This window comes from Hippoglossus stenolepis, chromosome 1 (genome assembly GCF_022539355.2).
Source record: "Hippoglossus stenolepis isolate QCI-W04-F060 chromosome 1, HSTE1.2, whole genome shotgun sequence".
Taxonomy (NCBI): Eukaryota; Metazoa; Chordata; class Actinopteri; order Pleuronectiformes; family Pleuronectidae; genus Hippoglossus; species Hippoglossus stenolepis.
Genome location: NC_061483.1, coordinates 27,409,062 through 27,433,054, shown reverse-complemented (window position 1 = coordinate 27,433,054; position 23,993 = coordinate 27,409,062). Strand labels below are relative to the sequence as shown.

The 23,993-nt window shown below is 39.9% G+C and overlaps 1 protein-coding gene across 3 annotated transcripts in view; it reads right to left on the bottom strand.

Annotated features, from left to right (window-relative positions):
* Window positions 1–11,513: 11,513 nt before the first annotated feature.
* Window positions 11,514–23,993, bottom strand: part of cep89 (centrosomal protein 89) — a 60,179-nt gene continuing 47,699 nt past the window's right edge. Inside the window, exons 18-19 of one of the 3 annotated variants that reach the window (XM_035158094.1) lie at window positions 13,426–13,668; window positions 11,514–12,368 (exon numbers count right to left, since the gene is read on the bottom strand). In XM_035158094.1, the coding sequence (XP_035013985.1) occupies window positions 12,344–12,368; window positions 13,426–13,668 (268 nt within the window). In that variant the 3' untranslated portion in view covers window positions 11,514–12,343. Of the gene's footprint in view, window positions 13,669–23,993 lie in introns of all 3 variants that reach the window. The other 2 variants (XM_035158085.1, XM_035158120.1) reach the window with 2 other exon arrangements.

The window sequence follows — 23,993 nt, the reverse complement described above, 5'->3', positions numbered from 1 at the left end:
CAGGGTCAATGTTATTTACAATTGAGAATAAATTCTTCATAGTCATTGCACAGACGACAAGCAATCCTGTCAGTGCATTCACACAAAGCATGCATTAATAAGTATTAAATATGATCCACAAATATAATAAACATGTAGAAATACTGACAGATAGGGCTGGAAAGTTGTGTCTGAAACACTTTATCTTATTTGATGAGATCCTCCTCACGTCCTGATAGCCATCAATAAATAAAGTTGTTTGAAAATGTTTGAATGAATAATTGATTAATGTACCTGTCTGTCACTAAAGCTGCTTTCAGACATGCACTGAACTCTGGAGATCTGTGTGAACACAAAGAGTTAAGCCTCAAGAGTCTGGCCCCCTGGTATAAAGTGTACAGAAAAAGTCCGGAGGAGCCGGTGTGAGCAGCAGGAGATCCTCTGCAGGATTCACTGAGTGTGTGTGTTGATGATGTTTCTAACACTCAAGAGACACAAAAACCTGTACGTCTACAATATGAAAAAGATGAGCCACACACATAGAAGACACTGAGGAAGACGTCAAGACAGTTTGTGGTGATAAGAGCCGACACCTGTGCCAAAAACACATGATGCCCTCAGCAGAACGAACACGCCTCTGCTGTTCCACCCCTCACCTGAATGCTCCGGAGAATTTGTTTCCGTTGTGAAGGCGTCTGAGCGGAGAATCTCCCGCTGGTTGTGTGAAAGGAAAACTCTGGAGAAAGTCCAGATTCTCAGCCGTTCCCCCGAAAGTCTGAAAACGGCTTATCTGACCTGCCTGTGTCTTCACAAGCCAGAGAAACATAAACCACTGGAACAGAGATGATGGTCAGAAGATGGGGATCGAACCACAGAAAAGTCGTCTTCTAGCAGTGCACGTTCATGTGTTTTGGGGGCGTGGCTTTGAGGAGAGGGCTGATTGGAGGGGACGGGATTTTTTCAAGGTGTAGCCTGCTCTTGCTTCCTTTCCCGAAATAACCAACCCTAGCTTTAATTACTACATTAAATATATTAATATGTACAAGTATAAGATAAAAACAATTACGTAGCTTACGGTTGTAAATGTAACTAATTGATTGAACATAAAATCTGGAAGGTGCATATATACATATATTTAACATTGAAGTTGTAGTTGGTTGAGGACCTTTAAGACATATATAGTTCAGTACTGTGCCAATGGGTAGGCATTTAGTGATATTTAGCATAAAGGGTTAGATAATACATTATCTCTATGGGACAGAGAAACAACTTTGTCTAATTCAGACAGAAGTTCTCACACACTGCAGCTCGTGGTGTATACTTCTATCAAGTAACAACAACAGTATGGAGCTGGGATGTTATGTAAAAGCTGTGATCATCACATTACAAAGTGTTGGTAACAGATTTCTCAGCAGGCAAACATAACGCAGCATGTGAGTCGCCTTCAACCCAAACACCAGCCCAGTATAACTGAACCATTGATATTTTATTTAGCCTTTGCCCGGAGGAAGGAGAGGAAAGCTCGTGACAGTGAGGCTACAGGTCCAAGTTTGTGAAGCAGCTGAGAAGATGTGCCTTGGAGCAGGCCATGCCGCGCTCCCCTCCTTCTGCTCCTCATGGTTCCGGCCTGGAGACCAGAAGAAGACAGCTTTATTTCAGAAAAGATTATATACTAAGAGTACTAAGAGCTTTTGTTATCAAGACGTATAATACAACTCAGATACAAGCAGCAAAACTGACAAGCAATATCTGATAGACGGGTAACCACAATGATAGATGTGATAGAACTGCCATCATCTTCATCAAAGAGGAGGGAAATCCCCCTTTCTCATGTTCCTCTTTCAGAGGTCAAAGGTCAAGGTCACTATAAAGCAGCAGGAGCAGGAGGGGAGAGAGTGTCTTACTTACATAAACAGGTTTGATGTTTGTACCCACTCTATCTGTTTAAATCATTTACTCCCCTGCTACACAAGCATCCAAAGAGAAGTTTATGTACAGTAGAGGAAATTTGTGAATTTCAAGAAAGCCCAGGGGCTCATCACTAAAAAATGTCCAAACACAAACATGCTCAGATAAGTCTGCTGAGAGCCTGAAGCTGATTGGTTGGGGCCTGCAGACAAAATAATAATAATCATAAGTTGAATCTATATAGCGCCTTTCGAGAGACCCAAGGAAGCTTTACAAGTGTCACTAGGGACATAAATAAAAGAGAATAATCCTCAGAAAACTGGACAGAAATAAACAGATCACTAATGGCAGGGTGGAGCGTTAACTGATGGAGCGTTGTACAGTTCAAACACAGAAAGAGCTGCAGTCTCACATTAGATATGTTTCTTTTGATACTTTTCCAATTTTACGAACAAAATAAATTTAAAACTATGTAAAGATTCTCTCTCATCCAGGGCATAAAGAAAAGCATCTTCAGGCAGGAAGCTTGTTGTGATTAAACCTGACCCTCCACATAAGTGGGGGAAACAAAAGACGTCCAGCGTGTTGAACTGGATTTAATGGGCAGGATCTACAGTGCCTTGCATAAGTATTCACCCCTTGGACTTTTCTACATTTTGTCATGGTATAACCACAGATTAAAATTTATTTCATCGTGAGTTTATGTAATGGACCAACACAAAATAGTGCATCATTTGGAAGTGGGGAAATATTACATGGATTTCACAATTATTTACAAATAAAAATCTGAAAAGTGTTGAGTGCATATGTATTCACCCCCTTTACTGTGAAACCCTAACAAAGATCTGGTGCGACCAATTGCATTCACAAGTCACATTTGCAAGTCACATAATTAGTAAATAGGGTCCACCTGTCTGCAATTTAATCTCAGTATAAATACACCTGTTCTGTGACGGACTCAGAGTTTGTTGAGATCATTACTGAACAAACAGCATCATGAAGACCAAGGAGCCACCAAACAGGTCAGGATAAAGTTGTGGAGAAATATGAAGCAGGGTTAGGTTATAAAAAAATATCCAGAGCTTTGAACATCTCTCTGAGCACCATAAAATCCATCATAAGAAAATGGAAAGAATATGGCACAACCGCAAACCTACCAAGAGGAGGCCCACCCAAACTGAAGAGTCGGACAAGGAGAAAATTAATCAGAGAAGCAACCAGGAGGCCCATGGTTACTCTGGAGGAGTTGCAGAGATCCACAGCTGAGGTGGAGAATCTGTCCACAGGACAACTATTAGTCGTCTACTCCACAAATCTGGCCTTTATGGAAGAGTGGCAAGAAGAAAGCCATTGTTGAAAGGGATCCATAAAAATCCCGTTTGGAGTTTGCCAGAAGCCATCCATGGGAGACACAGCAAACATGTGGAAGAAGGTGTTCTGGTCAGATGAGACCAAAATTGAACTTTTGGCCTCAATGCAAAACGCTATGTGTGGCGAAAACTCAACACTGCCCATCACCCTGAGCACACCATCCCAACAGTGAAATATGGTGGTGGTAGCATCATGCTGTGGGATGCTTCTCTTCAGCAGGTACAGGAAACTGGTCAGAATAGAGGAAAGATGGATGGAGCCAAATACAGGAAATCCTTGAAGAAAATCTGATGCAGTCTGCAAAAGACTTGAGACTGGGGCGGAGGTTCATCTTCCAGCAGGACAATGACCCTAAACATACAGCCAGAGCTACAAAGGAATGGTTTGGATTAAAGAATGTTAATGTCTTAAAATGGCCCAGTCAAAGCCCAGACCTCAATCCAATAGAGAATCTATGGCAAGACTTGAAGATTGCGGTTCACAGACGGTCTCCATCCAATCTGACTGAGCTTCATCTTTTTTGCCAAGAAGAATGGACAAACCTTTCCATCTCTAGATGTGCAAAGCTGGTAGAGACATACCCCAAGACTTGCAGCTGTAATTGCAGCGAAAGGGGTTCTACCAAGTATTGCCACAGGGGGTGAATACTTATGCACCCAACAGATGTCAACTTTTTGTTCTCATTATTGTTTGTGTCACAATAAAATTTATTTTGCACCTCAAAGTACTATGCATGTTTTGTTGATCAAACGGGAAAAAGTTTATTTAAGTCTATTTGAATTCCAGTTAGTAACAGTACATAATGGGAAAAAGTCCAAGGGGGGTGAATACTTATGCAAGGCACTGTATATAATGATGTGAAGACAATAGTTTCTATTGGTTGGTTTGACTTGTAGTGACGTCATGGATACAATATAAACTGTATATAAAAATTGCTGTAGACTCAGGGTATGAAGAGTGGTTGTGGCATCATGAGCTGAGGTTACTCCTTCTGATCAATGTGCTGATGATCCTTTTGAAAATTATTTCACGAAAAATTATTTTGAATTATCCATTCAAGTCCTCTTAAATTCCTCAAATACAGGAATTATTCTCTGGGAAAGACAGAAAATAAAACCCGCCCCCGGGTTCTTCCCAGAAACAAACCACATCCTTCCACCAAGTTTCATGGTATCTGTGCAGTCGTTTTTGCAAACAAATAAACCAAACAGAAAACAGAGAGGGGTGAAAGCCTAATCTCTTTGGTGGAGGTAGTTAGATATTAGGTCTCAGTGAGAGGGATTTTTGGAGCTTTACTGGTTTGATTCTGGTCTGGAGTGATTGTCGATATACAGCAGTTCACAAACCAACACACCAGTTATGTCCAGCTAATCAAGTTAAATATTTTGACTCACAACCAGATGACTGGTTCACTTCACTTTTTGTTGCTCTCTCAGAACAGTTTTTATGATTGCATTAAAAGGACAGGAAAATAACTTGCTTGTCAAGTATTAGTTTTCACCAGCTTGATTATCTCTTCTCTTTAATGGAAACCTCTTCAGTGAAATCAGATTACAGAGGGGGATATTCCATTATACTCAATTATTATCTTTTTCCACCTTTAGTAAAAATCTCCACCACATCAGTAATGTCTCCCATTTGAAAAATTAAAATGGAGTGAATGAGAAATAAAAAATGTAAATCACACTGGATTGTTCTTTAAGCTAAAATACCTACAAATCAATGTGTAATATAACATACATCTTTCAAGCATTTCACAAAGAGCCATCTGTAAGTTTTGTCCGGGGATGATGGATAATGACTGTGGAGAATAAATACTTTGTGTTTGAAACTAAACTCTTCAAACACACATATTTCAAGTTGACATTTCATCATTGGGCTCCCAGGTGTTAGAATTAAACTCTCTGGTGCCACCATGTGTCTGTGAGCCAGATGACAGTTAAATCAGCAGGAGAGACAGAGGAAGTTCAAAGTTCCACGTGCGTTACACATATGGGTTTAACCACTAATCATGTTAGTCTCACTCTTTATTGTTTAGCACAGGAACATCTATCTCAGATAATGTCTCAGGATTTTATAGTATTTAAGGTTTAGTTTCGCAATTATTTTCATTTGATAAACCTTTATTCATGTGAAGCATTTTGATTACTTCCTCTGGTCCAGTGTGACACTCGTTCTTAACCAGGCAAGGCTAATTTAAATAAATGTTCCTAATTTCTGTTGGATAATCAGTGGTAAACCTTTATGAGTTCCTTGTGCTGTGTTGGAAGTTCTTGAGTGTTCCCTTCATGCAATCAATGCTACAATGTGTGTGAGAGTTAAAAATAAGCAATGAACCAACAACATCACCGGTATCCATCAGTGACAACACACTTTGGTTTTCAAACAGCAGGGTCCATTAGAAACTAGTGGATGTACAGTGTGAGAGAGTTTATTAAAATGTTATAAAGCTCCCTCCATCAAAGCACTACTGCATGTCACATGTACAGTACACACACTGTGTACACACGCACTCAAACACTCACACACACACTGCTCTTCCTGGGCAGAGTTGTTTTTATGCAACAAGAGATCTGCCTGAGCATGAAGTGCTCATTAGATTATCTCATAACATGCTTTTTAGAGTGAGGCAGGCCTTTATATTTATTATGTGTAAAGATTATATCTAAATGTGTACATTATATATCTCCATGGTTTGTATCGTGTGAGGAATGTGAAAGGATAGAGAGTGGAGAGATAAAGAATGGACTGAGAGAGCAGACTGAGGATGAGGCCGCATCACTGAAACACAATAACCAAAGCTGAGAGGAATGTGATGCCTTAATAGGATTTCACAGCAGAAAACACTCTTCCTCATAAGACACTGGCTGGATTTGATGGCTGTGTGTGTGTGTGTGTGTGTGAGATGCACAACTGCAGTAGTAAACATTCTCTATGAGCTGATCCTCCAACAAATTAGCTGACTTTGCAAAACTAGAGCGCACCATACGTCCTTCAGTCTCCATTTCCTAATGATACAGAGTCAATCAGAAAATGCTGCATGTCTGTACGTATGTTGGCTCAGTATTTACTTCATGATAAACCTGTCAGATAACGGAGATGACCTCAGCTCTTGTTTGACAACCTTTAATACAGAGATAAGAAGAACTTTGAGAGTTAAACATTTCTGAAAAGAGGCCTGTTCATACCTTGCGTTATCACAGTCTACAGTGTATCCGGAAAGTATTCACAGCGCTTCACTTTTTCCACATTTTGTTATCTTACAGCCTTATTCCAAAATGGATTCAATTCATTTTTTTCCTCAAAAGTCTACACACAATACACCATAATGACAAAGTGAAAAAAGTTTGTTTAAAATGTTTGCAAATTTATTAAAAATAAAGAACGGAAATATAACATGTACATAAGTATTCACAGCCTTTGCTCAATACTTTGTTGAAGCACCTTTGGCAGCAATTACAGCCTCAAGTCTTTTTGAGTATGATGCTACAAGCTTGGCACACCTATTTTGGGGCCATTTCTCCCATTCTTCCTTGCAGGACCTCTCAAGCTCCATCAGATCTCTCCAGAGATGTTCAATCGGGTTCAAGTCTGGGCTCTAGCTGGGCCACACAAGGACATTCACAGAGTTGTCCCGAAGCCTGACTAGTCTCCCAGTTCCTGCCGCTGAATAACATCCCCACAGCATGATGCTGCCACCACCATGCTTCACTGTAGGGATGGTACTGGCCAGGTGATGAGCGGGGCCTGGTTTCCTCCAGACATGACGCTTGGCATTCAGGCCAAAGTGTTCAATCTTTGTTTCATCAGACCAGAGAATTTTGTTTCTCATGGTCTGAGAGTCCTTCAGGTGCCTTTTGGCAAACTCCAGGCGGGCTGTCATGTGCCTTTTACTGGGGAGTGGCTTCCGTCTGGCCACTCTACCATACAGGCCTGATTGGTGGAGTGCTGCAGAGATGGTTGTCCTTCTGGAAGGTTCTCCTCTCTTCACAGTGCAACGCTGGAGCTCTGTCAGAGTGACCATCGGGTTCTTGGTCACCTCCCTGACTAAGGCCCTTCTCCCCCGATCGCTCAGTTTGGCCGGGTGGCCAGCTCTAGGAAGAGTCCTGGTGGTTCCAAACTTCTTCCATTGACGGATGATAGAGGCCACTGTGCTCATTGGGACCTTCAATGCTGCAGACATTTTTCTGTACCCTTCCCCAGATCTGTGCCTCGATACAATCCTGTCTCGGAGGTCTACAGACAGTTCCTTGGACTTCATGGCTTGGTTTGTGCTCTGACATGCACTGTCAACTGTGAGACCTTATATAGACGGTGTGTGCCTTTCCAAATCCTGTCCAATCCACTGAATTCACCACAGGTGGACTCCAATCAAGTTGTGGAAACATCTCAAGGATGATCAGTGGATACAGGATGCACCTAAGCTCAATTTTGAGTGTCATGGCAAAGGCTGTGAATACTTATGTACATGTGATTTTTTCGTTTTTTATTTTTAATAAATTAGCAAAAAATTCTAAAAAACTTTTTTCACGTTATCATTATGGGGTATTGTGTGTAGAATTTTGAGGAAAAAAATGAATTTAATCCATTTTGGAAAAAGGCTGTAACATAACAAAATGTGGAAAAAGTGAAGCGCTGTGAATACTTTCCGGATGCACTGTATGTGTCAGTGCTGCTGAGGAATAGCAGTAAAAGTAAAACATCACAGATGGTATCGCCTTAAATAAAAATACCTGATTATTATTGGGGCAGCTGTGGCTGAGGGGAAGAGCGGTCGTCCTCCAGTTCGGCGGTTCGATCCCAGTCTTCCCCATCTGCATGCCGAAGTGGGATTGGGCAAGATACTGAACCCCAAATGGCCCCTCATAGAAAAAATGCTGCCCATAGATGCACTGTATGAATGTGTGTGTGAATGGGTGTGTGAATGGGTGGATGGCAAAACTGTATTGTAAAGCACTTTGAGTGGACATCAAGACTACAACAGCTCTATAGAAATACAGGCCATTTACCATTTTTGTTTATCTGCAATTACGACAATGAATTGTGAGGGTTAGGTAGTTGTTACCAGGGCTTGATCCAAACGTCCCACAGCACAGCCGGATGTTTACCTGAACAGTTCCATGAGATATCCAGGCCAGCTGGGAAATGTTGGCAAATGGTCGGTCCACAGTGGGAAAGCTGTGAAGAAGGTGCATCTAAAATACTAAAATGAACAAATAACCTTTAGAGAAGCTTCATGCTACACAAGATTAGCCAACTCTAGTTTAGAGATAATAAAATGCAAATAAGCAGCATTCATTTGCATAATATTTGCGTAAACTTATTGCAGACAATAAAATAGGGAAAAATTACGGCCAATAAAAAAGGTAAATGTTAGGTCAGAGATGGCAGAAGGTTCTGAAAGAATGAACCTGTTCCTACTCACACTGAGCAGGGCGCCCCTCAGAAACCAACACACATCTTATATGTTTGCCTTTAGTCCAGTCTAGATAACATCATTTATCCTGATCAGTGGCGAACCACACCTCGGGCAGTGTGAAGGAGATGTTGCCACGGTTTCAGTTTTCTCATAATGGGACCTCTTGTCCACCCGTGTCCCTTCATACCACTCTCCATTATTTTCTGAACCAGCCACACTTTGAATCAAAAGCTTTTTTATGTGTTCTATTTTAGATTTGCAGATGAGATCCACACAGTGATAACTACAAGGACTGCTGACACACACACACACACACACACACACACACACACACACACACACAGAGAAAAATGCCTCCGAATGCTACAGATCAGACAGACCTGTCACAAAAACACAGGATGCAGGAGAAACAATGGGCGAGGAAAAGACGACAGGCAACACATGAAGTGCTCAAAATGAAGTGGACTGTTGTTTTTCCTCTGTCTTACTTAGACCGAAACTCCTCCATCGCATTCTTCTCCAAAGAATGGTCTGACCTTATTTTGTCCTTTGGCGAGAGCAGCCAGAATAAAATATTTTACAAAGAATTATCGTTTGTAGCTTAAATAGGCAGATACAGACTTTTAACAGTATCTATAGAGACTGAATATCTCTTCATGTCACAACATGACATGGATCTATAGATACATGATATTACATCCTGTAACTTTGAATATTCATCCAACAACATGTTAAACCAAAGTATAACTATTTCAAACATATAACAACAAGATACGTATACCTCTACCTACAGCTGTGTAGTAGTAACCTGGGTATATGAAGCAATTATTCTATGACACAATTAAGCTAAACTTAATCAAACAATATTGTTGTTTGTACTGACCCTAAACCAATCAAATGAACTTAGTGACAATAAAACTTTAGCTGCCTGATCAAAATAGAGCAAATTGTAATGACTCCGGTACAAAATCTTAAAGAAAGTGAGAACAACAATAAATAATCAAAATCTATATAACTGAACTCAAATACACCGACAAAAAGACTTCATCTGAAAACCCAGCTACAGCTTCACTGGTCTGGTGGTTGAAGTTTTCCTGTGTAATTAAACCTCATACAGGTGATTCTGTGCTGAACAGTGATGCATTGACATGTGTGGAGCTGTCTGTGACCCTGACATGTGAGAGGTTGTCAGAAAATGCTGGAATAAAATGGCAACTATAAAAAGTAACACAGAATAATTAATCTGGTAGTTGGAGCAGCGAAAGCTGCCCTCTGCTGGTGGCTGATGAGAAGAGCAGCCAGGTGATCTAGAGGTGTAACTGCATGACCGCAAGTAGGACATGACTGGGTTTGCAGAAAGAGGCTCATAAGAGGAAGACACTATATCTGCTATGGGAAAAATAAACAAATAAAGAAATAGGGGCTTTCCTGTAAAGATTCCACATAGCAATTGGATTTCTTCTAACATTAAAGGTCTGGTGTGTAGAATTTAGTGACATCTAGTGGTGAAGTGTCATGTTGCAGCTGAATAAACCTCACCTCACACGTTTCAAACAGGAAAGAGATCCTGTGGTAGCTTCAGTTGTCATAAAAACTCAAAAGGTGTTTAGTTTGTTGAGTCTGGGCTACTGTAAAAAAACATGGCAGCCTCCGCAGAGAGGAATCTTACAAACTGAACCTATAAATATTACACATGGCAAATATAAAGGAGGAACTTTCAACTCATTCTTCAGCTCACCCGTGCCCCTCTCCTGTCTTATCCACACTGACCTCTGTGGGACATGTGGCTGTGTGCGTCCCTAAGACAGCAGACACAGTTTGTCTGGAAATCTTCACCTTACCTCATGGATTAGTGCAAAAAGATGATGGACAGGTGATGATATAGGTGGAAATGTGTAGACGTGAGATTTAAGTCCAACAAACCATAGTTCTTTTACAGAGAATACTACAACAGTGATGGTCATTAGTAAATTAAACAGTCTTAACTCAGATCCATTGTAGCCATGCACATGGACCATGAGACATTACACCCCCCAAACTGAAAAGGGGTCAAGAAATAAAGACACAAACAATCAGTCATCGTAAAAGAAAAGAAAGTTTTGACAAAGCTTGGACTGAATTTAGTTAAACTACTTAAAATTAGCTGATGTTAATAGTTAGCCTACTAGAAACAAACTGTGAAGGTAACTCACAGTTAGTTTCACAGCTTACTTCTAGGATAAGTTGTTTCTTTGAAGTGGTGTTGTTATTTGCGTATATTGATAAACTATTTGAAAATAAGCATTAGTTACTCTGATCCTCCAACATGTGTCAAACTCCAAGTCTTCTGGTTGAACAAGATATTTGTCGTGTTAAGAGCAACAGTCAATGCACTGGCTGCTTACGTTTTATAACAATCACAAACAGTGCAGTAGTATTTATGTGTACAGGAGCCAAACCAGACTGTTTCTGAGTATTGTAATCACTTCAGTAAATAATACATTAAATAGACAGCATCTGTGAATTAATTCATTTAAGTAATAATGAGATGCAGTTTATCATCGTGAAGAATGAAGGCCCTACGTTTAAGAGAATAAGAGAGTTTACTTGTTTCTTGATGTGCCCTCTTCTTACAGTCGGGCCAGTTTGAGTTTATCAGACCTGCTTCTGTGTGTAGAGTGTTTAATTCTGATGAACGTTTTCAATCTGCAGGTTTTTCTAAATGGTTAATTTACCGGTATCAGAGCTTCTCTCTCTGATGGTGCCTTACATCATTAATCCTACTTTTCTTTGTGTTTTTGGTTCATCAGATATATAAGGCAAAACAAGATGTCAAACACAAATGACTCAGACAATGTTTAAAAGGGTATAAAGCACTTTATTATAAATGAATGTGTCTTCCACAGGTTAAAATGATGCGATTCACAAATAATAGATATTACACATTTTAAACCCTACAATCTACACAGTTTGATACACATACTGCTGAAAGTTCAAATATCTTTTAAAGATGATTTTTTTTATTTTCAATATCATTTAGTTTTAGGGACCGAAGAAGATGTTTAGATCTTAAAGTTTCTCACTGTGTAAAATTCGTTCAGTTTTCAGGAAAAGATGGAAAAGTCTTTAATTCATCTAATACATATGACCAAGAGTGTTCAGGACCCACCACATTTCTCACTAGTTTTTGGATTGTTTAAAAACCTGCCAATAAAACCACAGAATGTATGAGTGTTCCTGGCTCACGGTGAAAAAAACAGCATAAATACTTTGACACACTAAGAGTTGATTGTCTTCTCTCTGCTTCATAATTACACAGCCAACCATTCTACTGTAATCAAACAGAGGCCTTAATAACAGCTATAGCGTTTATCTGGAGGAGGGCAGACGCACAGTAGTCAGGATGATGTCACTTTTTTATTGCAGATTATGAAGGCACAAGTTTCTCGTTGACGACACAGAGGCTGAGAGGTTTGATGGTGTAACTTGACTGACTGTAATTTTTCAGCTGACTTTTTAGCTGTAAGTAAACTGCACGTTCTAACATTACATCAAGTATCAGTAGCAGCCATCATCCCATTACAGCTACCGCTCCTCTGAGCCGCTGTGCTGCCGTCACACTGGCCTGTGTTCGTCAGCAGGGATTTGTGGTACATCTCTATACAGTCAGTGCTCTGCTCTGCGGCTTCAGTCTAATCCTGCAGGTCGGTGGCTGCATCAATGAGGTGAAGTCACACACTGTTAGTCACACAAGAACTTTTGCTGTGTCTGAACTTATTGACACTCTCTTTACCTCTGCACAATATAAACCCACTGGTTTCAGTTTTACTTTATGTTGTAATGTAACTAAAAGTTATTGTAACAAAAACTGTCTAAATCAATAGTTTGTGTCAGTGACAAGAAAAAAATAATGAGGAAACCTTTTTTATATTTAGACAGCAAAGTACAACTATGCCTCAAGATATGATTGTCAAAAGAAATAGTAATATTAATAATAATAAAAATTAGAAATTTAGGAAAGGCATGTAGAAATGTATTTACATTTAAACTTTATTAACCTCAATACATTAATGTGAAATTCCTTGGAAAATACCATCAACAGTATCAGTTTTATTTCCAAGGATACAAATATTCATAAAGATATAGATCAGGATAGTACCGTATGTGTCCAGCAGATGGAAACATTGGCTGTGTTCATTTAGCTTCAGCCTGGTGCAGCTTATTGCTCTGACTTGTCGCCCATCTATTATTTTTGGCAGAAACTATAAATCCTGAGACTAATTCAAAAAGACAAAATGATACGCTGAATAAAAAACTAAAAACATATAAAAATCTTTGAACATCACACTGTCCCCAGACCAATGTCAGGTATATTTTGGCCAAACTATCAACCCTGAGCTGTAATATTGAATAATTTTCATTTTCCCATTTAATTCTTTCAATAATTGATAGGTTTTATTTGTCCTCTGTTCACAGTTTTCACTTGACGTGTTGAGTGAATTGTTTCCAGCAGAGAGATCAAAAGCCCAGTTGTGAATTTTCCGGACATGGTGCAACTTGACATTGGTTTTCACTTTGAAATAAACTCAAGCTGTCATGTTGAATGTTGTATTGTGTGTTAACATGTTGACTGAAGCTGGTCTACAGTCAAAACTCATATGAATGAACAGAGACACCTCCAACAGATTTAGCAATAGAAATCCAGCCCATGCTTGTGCTTTTCATCTATGGAGTCGTTTGGGTGGTCCGAGTCAGATTTGAATACGGACCTTCTCTGGAGCGCAGGGCTTCGGTCAGAGGAGAAGAGGGGGGATCCAAAACTGTGAGGCTGATGGCGGGTGGGAGAGGTGTTCTCAACTGCAGCCGGAGGAGGCCAGACAGGAGAGGCTCTGGTGGAAACAAGCAAACCGTGGATGTCCTCGGTGAGTCTCGAGTCCAAGAGAGTCTCCTTCATCTGCTGGTTTTCCCTGATTGCTGCCTCCCACACCACCTCCAGCTCCTCCTCTACTTCTCTGGAGGAGCAAAGAGACGAGAGGAGACAACACGTCAGTCAGTCAGTTGGGGTGACATACTGGGAGTAAAACGAATATATAATATCTGCACATATCCATGCTTGCACTAAATACTCAATGTACAGAACACACATATTGCATATATATCATATTTTATTTTATTTTATATATATTTTTTTATCTTTATATGCTTATATTTCACTCTTACATGGAGCTATTGTAACAAACACAATTTCAATAAAGTATTTCTGATTCTGATCAAATTACTTTCTGAAAAAAACACAACTTAACAAAAAAAAAAGATACTAAAACTAGTAAAATATCTGAAGACTCTAAGACATCCAGGTCATGTCCATAGACTCTAAAGACATTTGACTTCTCATCCAAGAGGACACGTCTTCAAGATACACAAGTATGTCCAGTTGCCTATGTACACTTGTACAACTCCTGAAAATACTAGAATGGCACCGATAACTCCGCCAAGACCCAACAGTCCCTTTATGAAACCTCATCTAAATTCACCAGATCCAGATTATTGAATTATTCAACAAAATAAGTTTATTGATTGGATGTTTATAAAACACCCAATCGCACAATGTCAAGGAAAGGGAAAAATAATCCTGGATCCTCCCGGATTCAGATCCGCACCTAAATTTAATGGGTTTGTCCCTATCGCATATAAAGCATCCACCAACATCTTCACCCATCACTGCTTTACACCTGTCTTGGCATATCTCCTGTTTTCTACTGCACAATTACCATCAACATAAAAACTACAGCACAGAAAGTGTTACTGTGGGGACACACCGACTCCCACAGCTCACACAGCTTCATTTCAAACTTCTATCACCATCGCACAATCCTGTAAGTACCTCAGCTCTCCAAATTCCCACCACTCATCACCCTGGCTCATCCAAAAGCTCGGGACTGGTGGGAATACAACTGCACACATCATCTCCTTCCAAAATTATTTCTACAGTAGAGCCTGAAGCATTGTATGTTGTAACTGAAATGGAGAGAGGCCTGTAGATACAATGATCATTTGTGTTAGAGCAGAATCCTGGCTGCGGTGGCTTTGTCTACAAAACTGTGTTAGCATGAGAAGAATGGAGCAGAGACATGGTAACAATGCTCTGCCAAGAGATTCCAACATAGGCATATACTTTAGGACGATTTGTTTGTTTCTTGTACATTGTGTATTATATTATATTATAAAACTTATCCAAACAGATAATTTGTAAAATCTGAACTTTGAAGGAAAGGTTATAAATGTTTGTTTACAAACCAATATAATTTAGCAATTTTATTTGTCATTTCAATTTTTGCTCTGTCAATGCAAAAAATCGTCTGATGTCAGTTGCAGTGTTTTCAAGGAAGCACCAACACAAAATATTTTAAGACCCATAAAAAGAATTGAACAGTTGTGATGGATTGACTCTCAGTATTAGAGTAAAAAGCCCAGTGCAGTTTAAACAAATACCAGGTATCTACTGAACATATTTAATCTAGACATGGTCCATTGCACCCCAGATTATATTGTGTTTGTGAGTGTGTGTGTGTTTATAAATGTGTCAGCAGCAACATTCAGCTGGTCACAACAGGAAACTGTAGATTAACATGTTTCTGAACAGATTAATAAAGCTCTATTCAACAATCTAATTAAAAAAGGAGGAATCTATGTCTGTTTGTCTTTCAGGTGTTGAGGACAACAGGAAGAGCAGTGTCAACCGTGAAGTTTCTTTTATGGATGAGCGGTTCTTGAGAAAGCCTCAAACACCACCTCTTTGCATATTAACAGAAGAACAACACTACAGGGGCAGTGCAGCAATCTGACAATATATATTTATTTATATATATATAACGCTGTCACCCAGCTGACAGTAGGGAAGCGGAGCGGAGACTTAAGGCATAAGGCCACGGAGAGGCAGCCTTTGTCAATTACAAGCCAAATATTCTGTAGCTGTCTGCCTGAAGGTCTTAGAGCTCTACATCTATTGGCGTTTTCTAAAGAAAGATGGAGACAAATGTTTTTACCATAGTCTTCTCCTGACGTGCTCTGCTGTCTTGATTCTGTTGTAATTATTCAATATGTTGTGTTTTACCTGATGGCTGTTTTATTCTGCTGTTTATATTCTTTTTGATTTGATTTTTCTTGTTTTCGTATTTTTATCATTAATGTTTTTATTTGCTTTTACATGAAGCACTTTGTGTTGTATTTTATGCAGGAATTGTGCCATATAAATAAAGTTGTTTTCAGTTATCATTATTAGTATTATAACTATGCCTTGGCAGGTGTATTCCTCACAAGCCAAGAAAGTGCAGTTGAGTGTTAAGTTGTTTGGATGATGTTCTCATGAAAGCAGGACAAACAGAGGACAAACAGTCAGCTCCTCCTGACAGACACAAATAGAATTGTATATATATTTAGCTTGTGTAACTCATCGCTGATAGATGTAATTCCTGCATTCAGTTATTAATCCATGAGAGCACAGTTTGTGATGTGAGGTGTAGTATCATCAGTGAGGAACACAGTAGGAGATGATGAGTGTGTTAGACTGAGAATTATGCTGGAAAGTTTCCCATTCATTTTCATGAAAAAAATATTATTTTATTTCAAACTAGTGTATCTGTCTGATGGCCACACTCAACTTCATGTTGAAAATTATATTTATCTAAAGAACAAGAGCACTTCTCTTTCAAATGAACTCACCAGGCACAATACAGAAAAGACTGGAGTGTTTCTATATAAAGCAGCAATCATTGGGCCATGTGTTACACTGCATTTAGACCATATCAGAGCTGACTTCTAAAGTGTTCACACATTCAAACACCTAACCTAAGCCTAACCCTTATTTCCTGTAACAAAGATGTGAAGCCTCAATGAGAGATTTGGTCTCAACATCTTGGAGCAAGCTGGCACAAGAATTTCCTTCGGGATTAATTAAGTCTTATCTTATCTAAACATGGACGTTAAATGGTCGGGAAATAATGTAGTAATTTCTCAAAATGTATGTAGTTTATCTAAAGTAAGAAAAAACATTTAACCTGTTTTTGCCACTTGCAGTGAAAAAAAGTGCAACCATGTAAAATGTGACTCTTTATATCTGTTGTCTGGTTGTCTTATGTCTTTGTGAAATGCCAAAACTAAAATAAAATATAAAAAAACATGTAAAGTTGTTAATTGGGCTGCACAGAATAACTGTACATTTCACAGTAATTCAGTTGTTAAATCAGCTTTTGGTCTGATTAACCTTGTCAAAATTATTAAATGTGAAGTTTAAATAGCCTATAATACATTTTTTTATCATAAAAAAATGTATTCATAATACCATGAAGTAAAAGAGTTTCATTACTTACGTTAACTTAACTTAACTTATAAAAATAAAATAGCCTGCTGGGGATACTTTGATTTGCAGGCACTATAATGTCACTGCAAGTATAGTTTAAATTAAATGGGGGTTTAGGGCTGGACTCTCAACAACCGCTCATTTAAAATGATACACAGTCGTCACATCACTTCCCAGAGTCCTCAGCAACACACCTGCCAAGTCTGAAGTCAAACAGATGAGTAGCTGTTGAGCAAACTGAAGGATAGACACTGATAGACAGATGGGCAGGCCGGCAGGCGCATGGACAGACAGACAGACAGACAGACAGACAGACAGACAGACAGACATGCAGACATGCAGACAGACAGTGTTTCTGTATTCATTAGTAGGATGCTTGTTGGATGTAACAAGGAAAGAGAGGCATGTTGTGTGAATCAAGTAACAACCTGCCATTTCACACAAAGAGAGAAAGGAGGGATAATGATGATGAAAGAGAATAACAGCTCCAAGGAGACAGCAGGTAATTACCTGTGTGTGCTGTTATTGCTATAATGGCTGAAGCATTAAAGCTTTTCTGTCATATGCTCTTCACACGTCAGCAACTGAAGCAATTGACTGCCCTGTCTGGACTCAGTTAACTGCTTATTATAGTGGCGGGAACCTCAGCTTAACTGTATAACACAAATGTTTAGTACATGTTTATTTAAAATAAAGTGACAGGCTATAAACTCAACTCGCAAAGGGAGAGTACACAGAATAATGTGTGTTCAGTCTGCTCGTCTGAGGATTAACATACTGTTGTTTCCCTCTTTGTGGCTCAAAGCTAGAAGAAAGGAAGAAGAGATCAGTTGGGTTGATACATGTGTTATTAATGAATAATGATGACTCCATTTAACTGGATGGATGGATGGATGGATGGATAGAGTACATAGTTATGTAATATCTGACACGTAGAAGCATTGAATGACAGAATGTTAATTTGGGACTTGTTTAATCTATTCCCTCTCTATATGAAAATGCCATGAAAGAACAGAGGAAAAACAGAGAGAAAGTTGCTAAGAGAATCAAGAATCTCATCTAATGACAGAAGACTGATCTCTCTAACATCTGTAATGAGCTTTTTCACAGAGTTCTTTATCGAAGACAATGTTTGAGAAAATCAACATGTGATCTTCAAAGGTGGTTTGAGACCTGCATTCAATCTCTTTCTTTCTCTTTGCTTGTTAACTTATGTTGCTGGATTTTTATCAACACACACAAATAAATATCAGTCCCCTAAACATGCCTGATTTTTATCCACCAAGATCCATGGATTGTTCTCTAAGGAATCAAAGTAAACTTTCAAAAAGGCCCTATCACGCAATGAAAAATAGTATTAAAATACTTTTATGGAAATCTGCTCTGCTGTATTTGTTTGATCTTGCTTACAAACAAACAGTCAAAAGTATCCATTCAAAGACAAGAGAGGTCACCTATTTGTTGCTCGAATGTGGGGACTTGTTTCTCTAAAGACAGTTGACTGTGACAGGAAAGGAAAAATGTTCTCATTCTTAATTAATGACGTTTCTTTGAGAAACACATTTTGTCCGTTGTCTTTGTTGAGTAAAGACCCTCACAAACTTCACTCTCTGCTAATTACCTCCAACCCAAACAGCCTTACCCATGGCAACCACACTCATTGCTTCCTATGAAGCACCCAGGCACAATAACAAGATGGATCTTGCAGCCATAAGAAACACGGGCATGTGTGCATTTTGGTGGGAAAGCCGTGGTGACCACCAGGCCACACAGCTGCGGTCTGACCTGCAGTGAAAGGCTCAGCAGCAGCTCCACTGCCCCAGAGGAGCTCCATTACAATTATAGCTGTACTAAGCTGCACCCACCTCAGGATTTAGTCAGTCACTCTGCAACGGTCTTCACCCTGTCAGGCCAAACACTAACATTATCCAGTAGTATTCTGAGCAGTGGGGTTTACAAGGCAGGTCTGTCTGTGAGACCACTGCAGGGAGTAACACCAGCACTAGTATTAGACAATCAGTCACTAATTATCACTTCAGGAAAGCCTTTGTCCTCATGTTCCATATCTGAAGAGTGTGTCACGTCACCACACATACTCACATACTTCAGTCCAAATACAACTGGACAATTTAATGTCTCTAACTATGATGTTATGCTTATAATGCTTAATCAAGTTAGTTGTGTTAAAAAAACATTTGCACAAGCCAACTGATTCTCTGAAGCTGTATTCAGGCATGCACTGAACTTCGGATAATCTACAACAACATATCAACAGTGGATCATTTCATTGAAACTGGAGTCACAACAACATAGATACAATAAGAAACTTAGTAGGGACAGAGAATCCGCCATGATCCTCTCTGTTTGTTTCTGCTCTGCTGGATACCGCAACCTCAGAACCACTCCTGAATGCGTTGTGAAACTAAGGGATAATGAAGTACTACTAAAATGTGTTTATCTGCATTCATGGGCTTTAGCATTAATTATGCATGAGGTTCCAAGTGTGTGTGCCATTAAAATAATGTCAGCTATTTACACTGCTTATTTTCCAGTGTGTGAAGTCAGGAGAGATTAAGACTGCAGCAACCGTGGGCTCCAGCAGGCAGACTGAATTTAGATCAGTTGTAAAGTAGTGACTGAATCTCTGTTTCACCAAGCTGAAACTATTTCTGAACAAAATAAGATGATCCTGCATTTAATGATCTGGGGCTATCTCCACTGAATTTAAAAACCTTAACATAATACATTCTAACCATCCATACATCTACAGCTACATATTCACAAATTTAGAGTGTCCAATCGATCCCCAGTCTACATGTCTTTGGAGCTGAAGCACCTGAAGAGTAACAACTATTCAAATCCACGCAAATTTTACACCGATTTAAAATGACTCATAAAGCTTAAACAGATATAAAGCACATAAAGTTACTATATCCATTTTAACAAATTATAATGGATCCTCCTTACTATTACTGAACTCATCGAATCCTGAATATAACATGCCTTCAAACCAAGTCGTAATTTCCATCTCTAAGGCTCAGCACATTAAGTGTAAAATAAAATAATTACATTGAATTTCCAAGTTTCAGCTTTCGTTTGAGTAGATTAACATGAATGTAGAATGAACTGTGAGGGAGGTATATAGCCACATAACCAGATGCATTGTATCCTCCCTGATTTCAAACAGTCTAGTCATCACTGTGGGGAATGCAGCTCAGACAGATATCAGCTGACTCACTCGGCCAGTCGAGGATATTCCACCTCTTCACCCTGAAAAGCTCTTAGGTTGCTTTGGCAACATTAGGATTGTTGTCATGCTGGATACTGAAATGTCATCCATTAACTTTGGATTCACCTGTCTGAATCTGAATTTTGCTTCTATGTGTTCATGTCAGTTTCATTGGCAGCCATACATGTATATGTTCAAAATATAACCATTGTTGACAGATGAGGTGGTATCTTTGGGTCATGAGTTTTTCCTTTTATCCCACCATCATTTTAATTGTTGATATTTGTTTTATCATAATTACTAGAGGTATCTTGTGGTGAAACCTCTGTTCTGGTCATAAACTCTCCTTTTTACTGTTGACAAGAACACATGTCTGCATAGGTCCTGCAGAGCATTCTTGACTTAATGTGCAGTCATGAAGCACTTTTTCTTCACAATGCAAAATATTTTCTTTGATCCTCTGGATTTGTGCTCACTGCGGCAGGTTCCCTCCCTCAGTCCTCATGTGGACCCCCAGTCACCTCTGTGGTTGTACATGTACTAACATTGACACCACACAAAACTCCCCAAGAAAAAACGTTGTAGCCAAGTGTTCAATTACTTTTGAATTTGAATTTTACCATGATCTATGTTAAAAGATATATCTCCAACGTTGTTTTTTCTATAGTGATGTAAACCTTCTTAAATTAAAAGTTGAGACTTGGCAGTCTAATGTATTATCCATTATTCTACTTTGAATTGAATGTGCTGTAGCTCAGCTCAAAAATATCCTTTTACTTTTGGCCTTGACTAAAAACAGTTTTCCCCCTGTTGACTGTTGAAAGATTTCAAATGAAAGCAGACCTACTTGCCATAGTGAAAATACAGTAGAAACTTCCGCTACATTTATGAATATCACATCGCATACAGCAGACCTGTCTATGTTTCTGTGGTTGGTATGGGTAACACAGGACTGCTTCCCCCTGAGCTCCTGGAAGTCTCAGGCAGTGCTGCTTCCCAGGATGCAGCGCAGAACTCAGCAGGCAGGTGACAATCACAACCTCTCACCATCTCTGCTACTGTTGCTTGGGCAGGAAATAAAGCAGTAGATCAGAGAGAAAACACGATGCGGCAGAGTGTCCTCTGTGGTGGTGGTGGTGAGAAGTTTGACAGCGAGAAACCTGGTCCCTACAAACCACAAGTCAAACAGAAGCTCACTGAAAACAACTACATTGATTTTATACTGAGCCTGGTAAACATTTTCTCCAGCTGCCATCATGTGGTGGTCAGGGCTTCACCCACTTCATCTCAATGACTTACGTGGTCATGTGAGTGTGCTTGTTTGGTCATATAGCAGATTGTGGTGTGGTGGAGCCAGTAGGTTGGAGGTGTAGGTGATGTGTGTGATTTGTCATTAAGATGCCCTCAGGGCAGAGCAGGACAGGATCTTCTAACAATCTGATTAGCTAGCTTTCATTTGATAGCAGCAGGCAGCAGGCCCAGAGACAGAGCTAAAAACAGCCGTACTAACAGGAGGATAAAGGGGAAGTGGTGGGTTGTTTGAGGAACAACAAAGTACCAGCATGAGGTTTTCAAGCAGTAACAGTAAAAATACCTTGAAATAATCCCTGAAAATCAGTTTTGAAACAATTCTATGTGCCACAGCCAAATACTTGCATGATGGACAGATTTGCAACTACTATCCAGAACACAATATCTTCCCTCATCAGGACAATTCAATTAGCTTAATGCAATAGTGGATGGTTATCATCATTAACGAACAGCCTATATTTAAACGAGTGCTCTTTTCTTTTTCTCTTTCGCCATAGTGGTATCAACTACTATCTTACCATCTCAAAAGATTTAAGAATATATATTTACCTTCGCCAAGGAGGTTATGTTTCCGACTATTTGTTTGTTTTGAACAATCCCCTTAAATTCAATCAAGTTGCAGCAAAGTGCACACATTGACTTTTTTAATCAATCCATGAAAAGGGCATGAAAATGTCAAAAATCACCCTAGCTCGCAATATTAAAGAAAATGAATTACTATTACTGGATCTGCCCCCTGATCCGGATCAACACCACCAAAAATGTATGGGTTCTTCCCTGACCCATATCACATGATCTTACTGAGTTTCGTGTAAATCCGTTCATTAGTATTAACGTAATCCTTTTATCTAACACAGTTGAAAACATAACCTCCATGGCGGAGGTGATAAAAATCCACAGCATACATATATGTCAATACAACACATACAGAACAAAGTACAGCTTTACCTAAACCAACTATTGCCTATCAAGTTATGTTGTTTGGTCTTAGCAGTAGGCTTTTCTATGTAATTCTAAATGATCAAGTCTCAGGCACTTTCATCATGCAAATCCTTTTGAATAGCGGATGTGATTGTTCCACCCTCAACAACAGCGTCTGTGAATAAGGACACCCAGTGAAGAATGCAGGATTGGGAGACATGGCCGTTAGAGAGGGTTAACTGATTCATTGTGGAGAGAAGGGAGCTGTGTGATCCTCAGAGATGTCAGCATCTACCTCCTGAACCCAACAACAAGAGTGACATTTGCACTGTATAGACACTGCAAAAACAGAGATGTACTTTAGCAAGAAGGACTGATGTCTTGTTTCAGAGGAGATGTGTTGTTATGTGTTGCGTTTGTTGCTGCATTCACAGGTTGTGTTGCCCTATTGTGTGTTGGATTGTTGAACTGTAATGTGTTGCACTGTGTCTTGCAAACCCAGGTTTCTGCAGCTGATGATGCGGGGTGAATAAATCAAAAACTTTAAAGGGGACATAGCATGCCCATTTTACCACAAGTTGATATGGTTCCTTGGGGTCTTAATGAAATGTCTGTAACATACTTTGGTCAAAATACCACAAGGATCATTTAAAACAGCACCCTTTTTACCCTGTATAAAACAGCCCTCCACAGAGTGACCTGTTTTGAGTGCCTGTTCCTTTAAATGCTAATGAGCCAGCTCCCCCCTCCCTCCTCTCCCCCCATGATTTTAAACGATATAAATTACATATTTTATATGATATAAATTATCAAATATGCATCCCATACTTTGTATTCCTTCTGTTGTCCTGGAGTTTTAATTTTCCCAATCACATAATTAAATGTCCCCTCTGCCCATCCACTACAAGCACACAGGTGGGGGGCTATGAAGACATCATTTACCCCGAACCCCGACATTCAACGGGTACAACAACAAGCGGAGAAAGCAGAATCGCGGGCTGACCTTATATATACAGTCTATGGGGCTGACCAGCGGAGAAATGCTCGTCCGTGTGAACAGCCAGGCGGCTGCGTGCTGAAGCGGCGCTGCGCTGCCTCGCGGGCGCTTCCGCGTCGGTGTACCCGGCGTAACTACTGTACCCCGGCGTAACTACTGTAACCCGGCGTAACTACTGTAACCCGGCATACAGTAGAGCTGAACACTGCGGAAGTCTTCCACACAGCTGGCAGTGTGGAAGACCGCTGCGAGGCAGCGCAGCGCCGTTCTCAAGCGCGCAGCCGCCTGGCTGTTCACACGGGACGAGCATTTCTCCGCTGGTCAGCCCCATAGACTGTATATATAAGGTCAGCCCGCGATTCTGCTTTCTCCGCTTGTTGTTGTACCCGTTGAATGTCGGGGTACAGTAGCGCTGAACACTGCGGAAGTCTTCCACACTGCTGGCTGTGTGGCGCTGACACAAATTCCAGCTCACGCACGGGAGAGCGAGCGGTCGCTCCCGAGCAACTGCTGCAGCCTC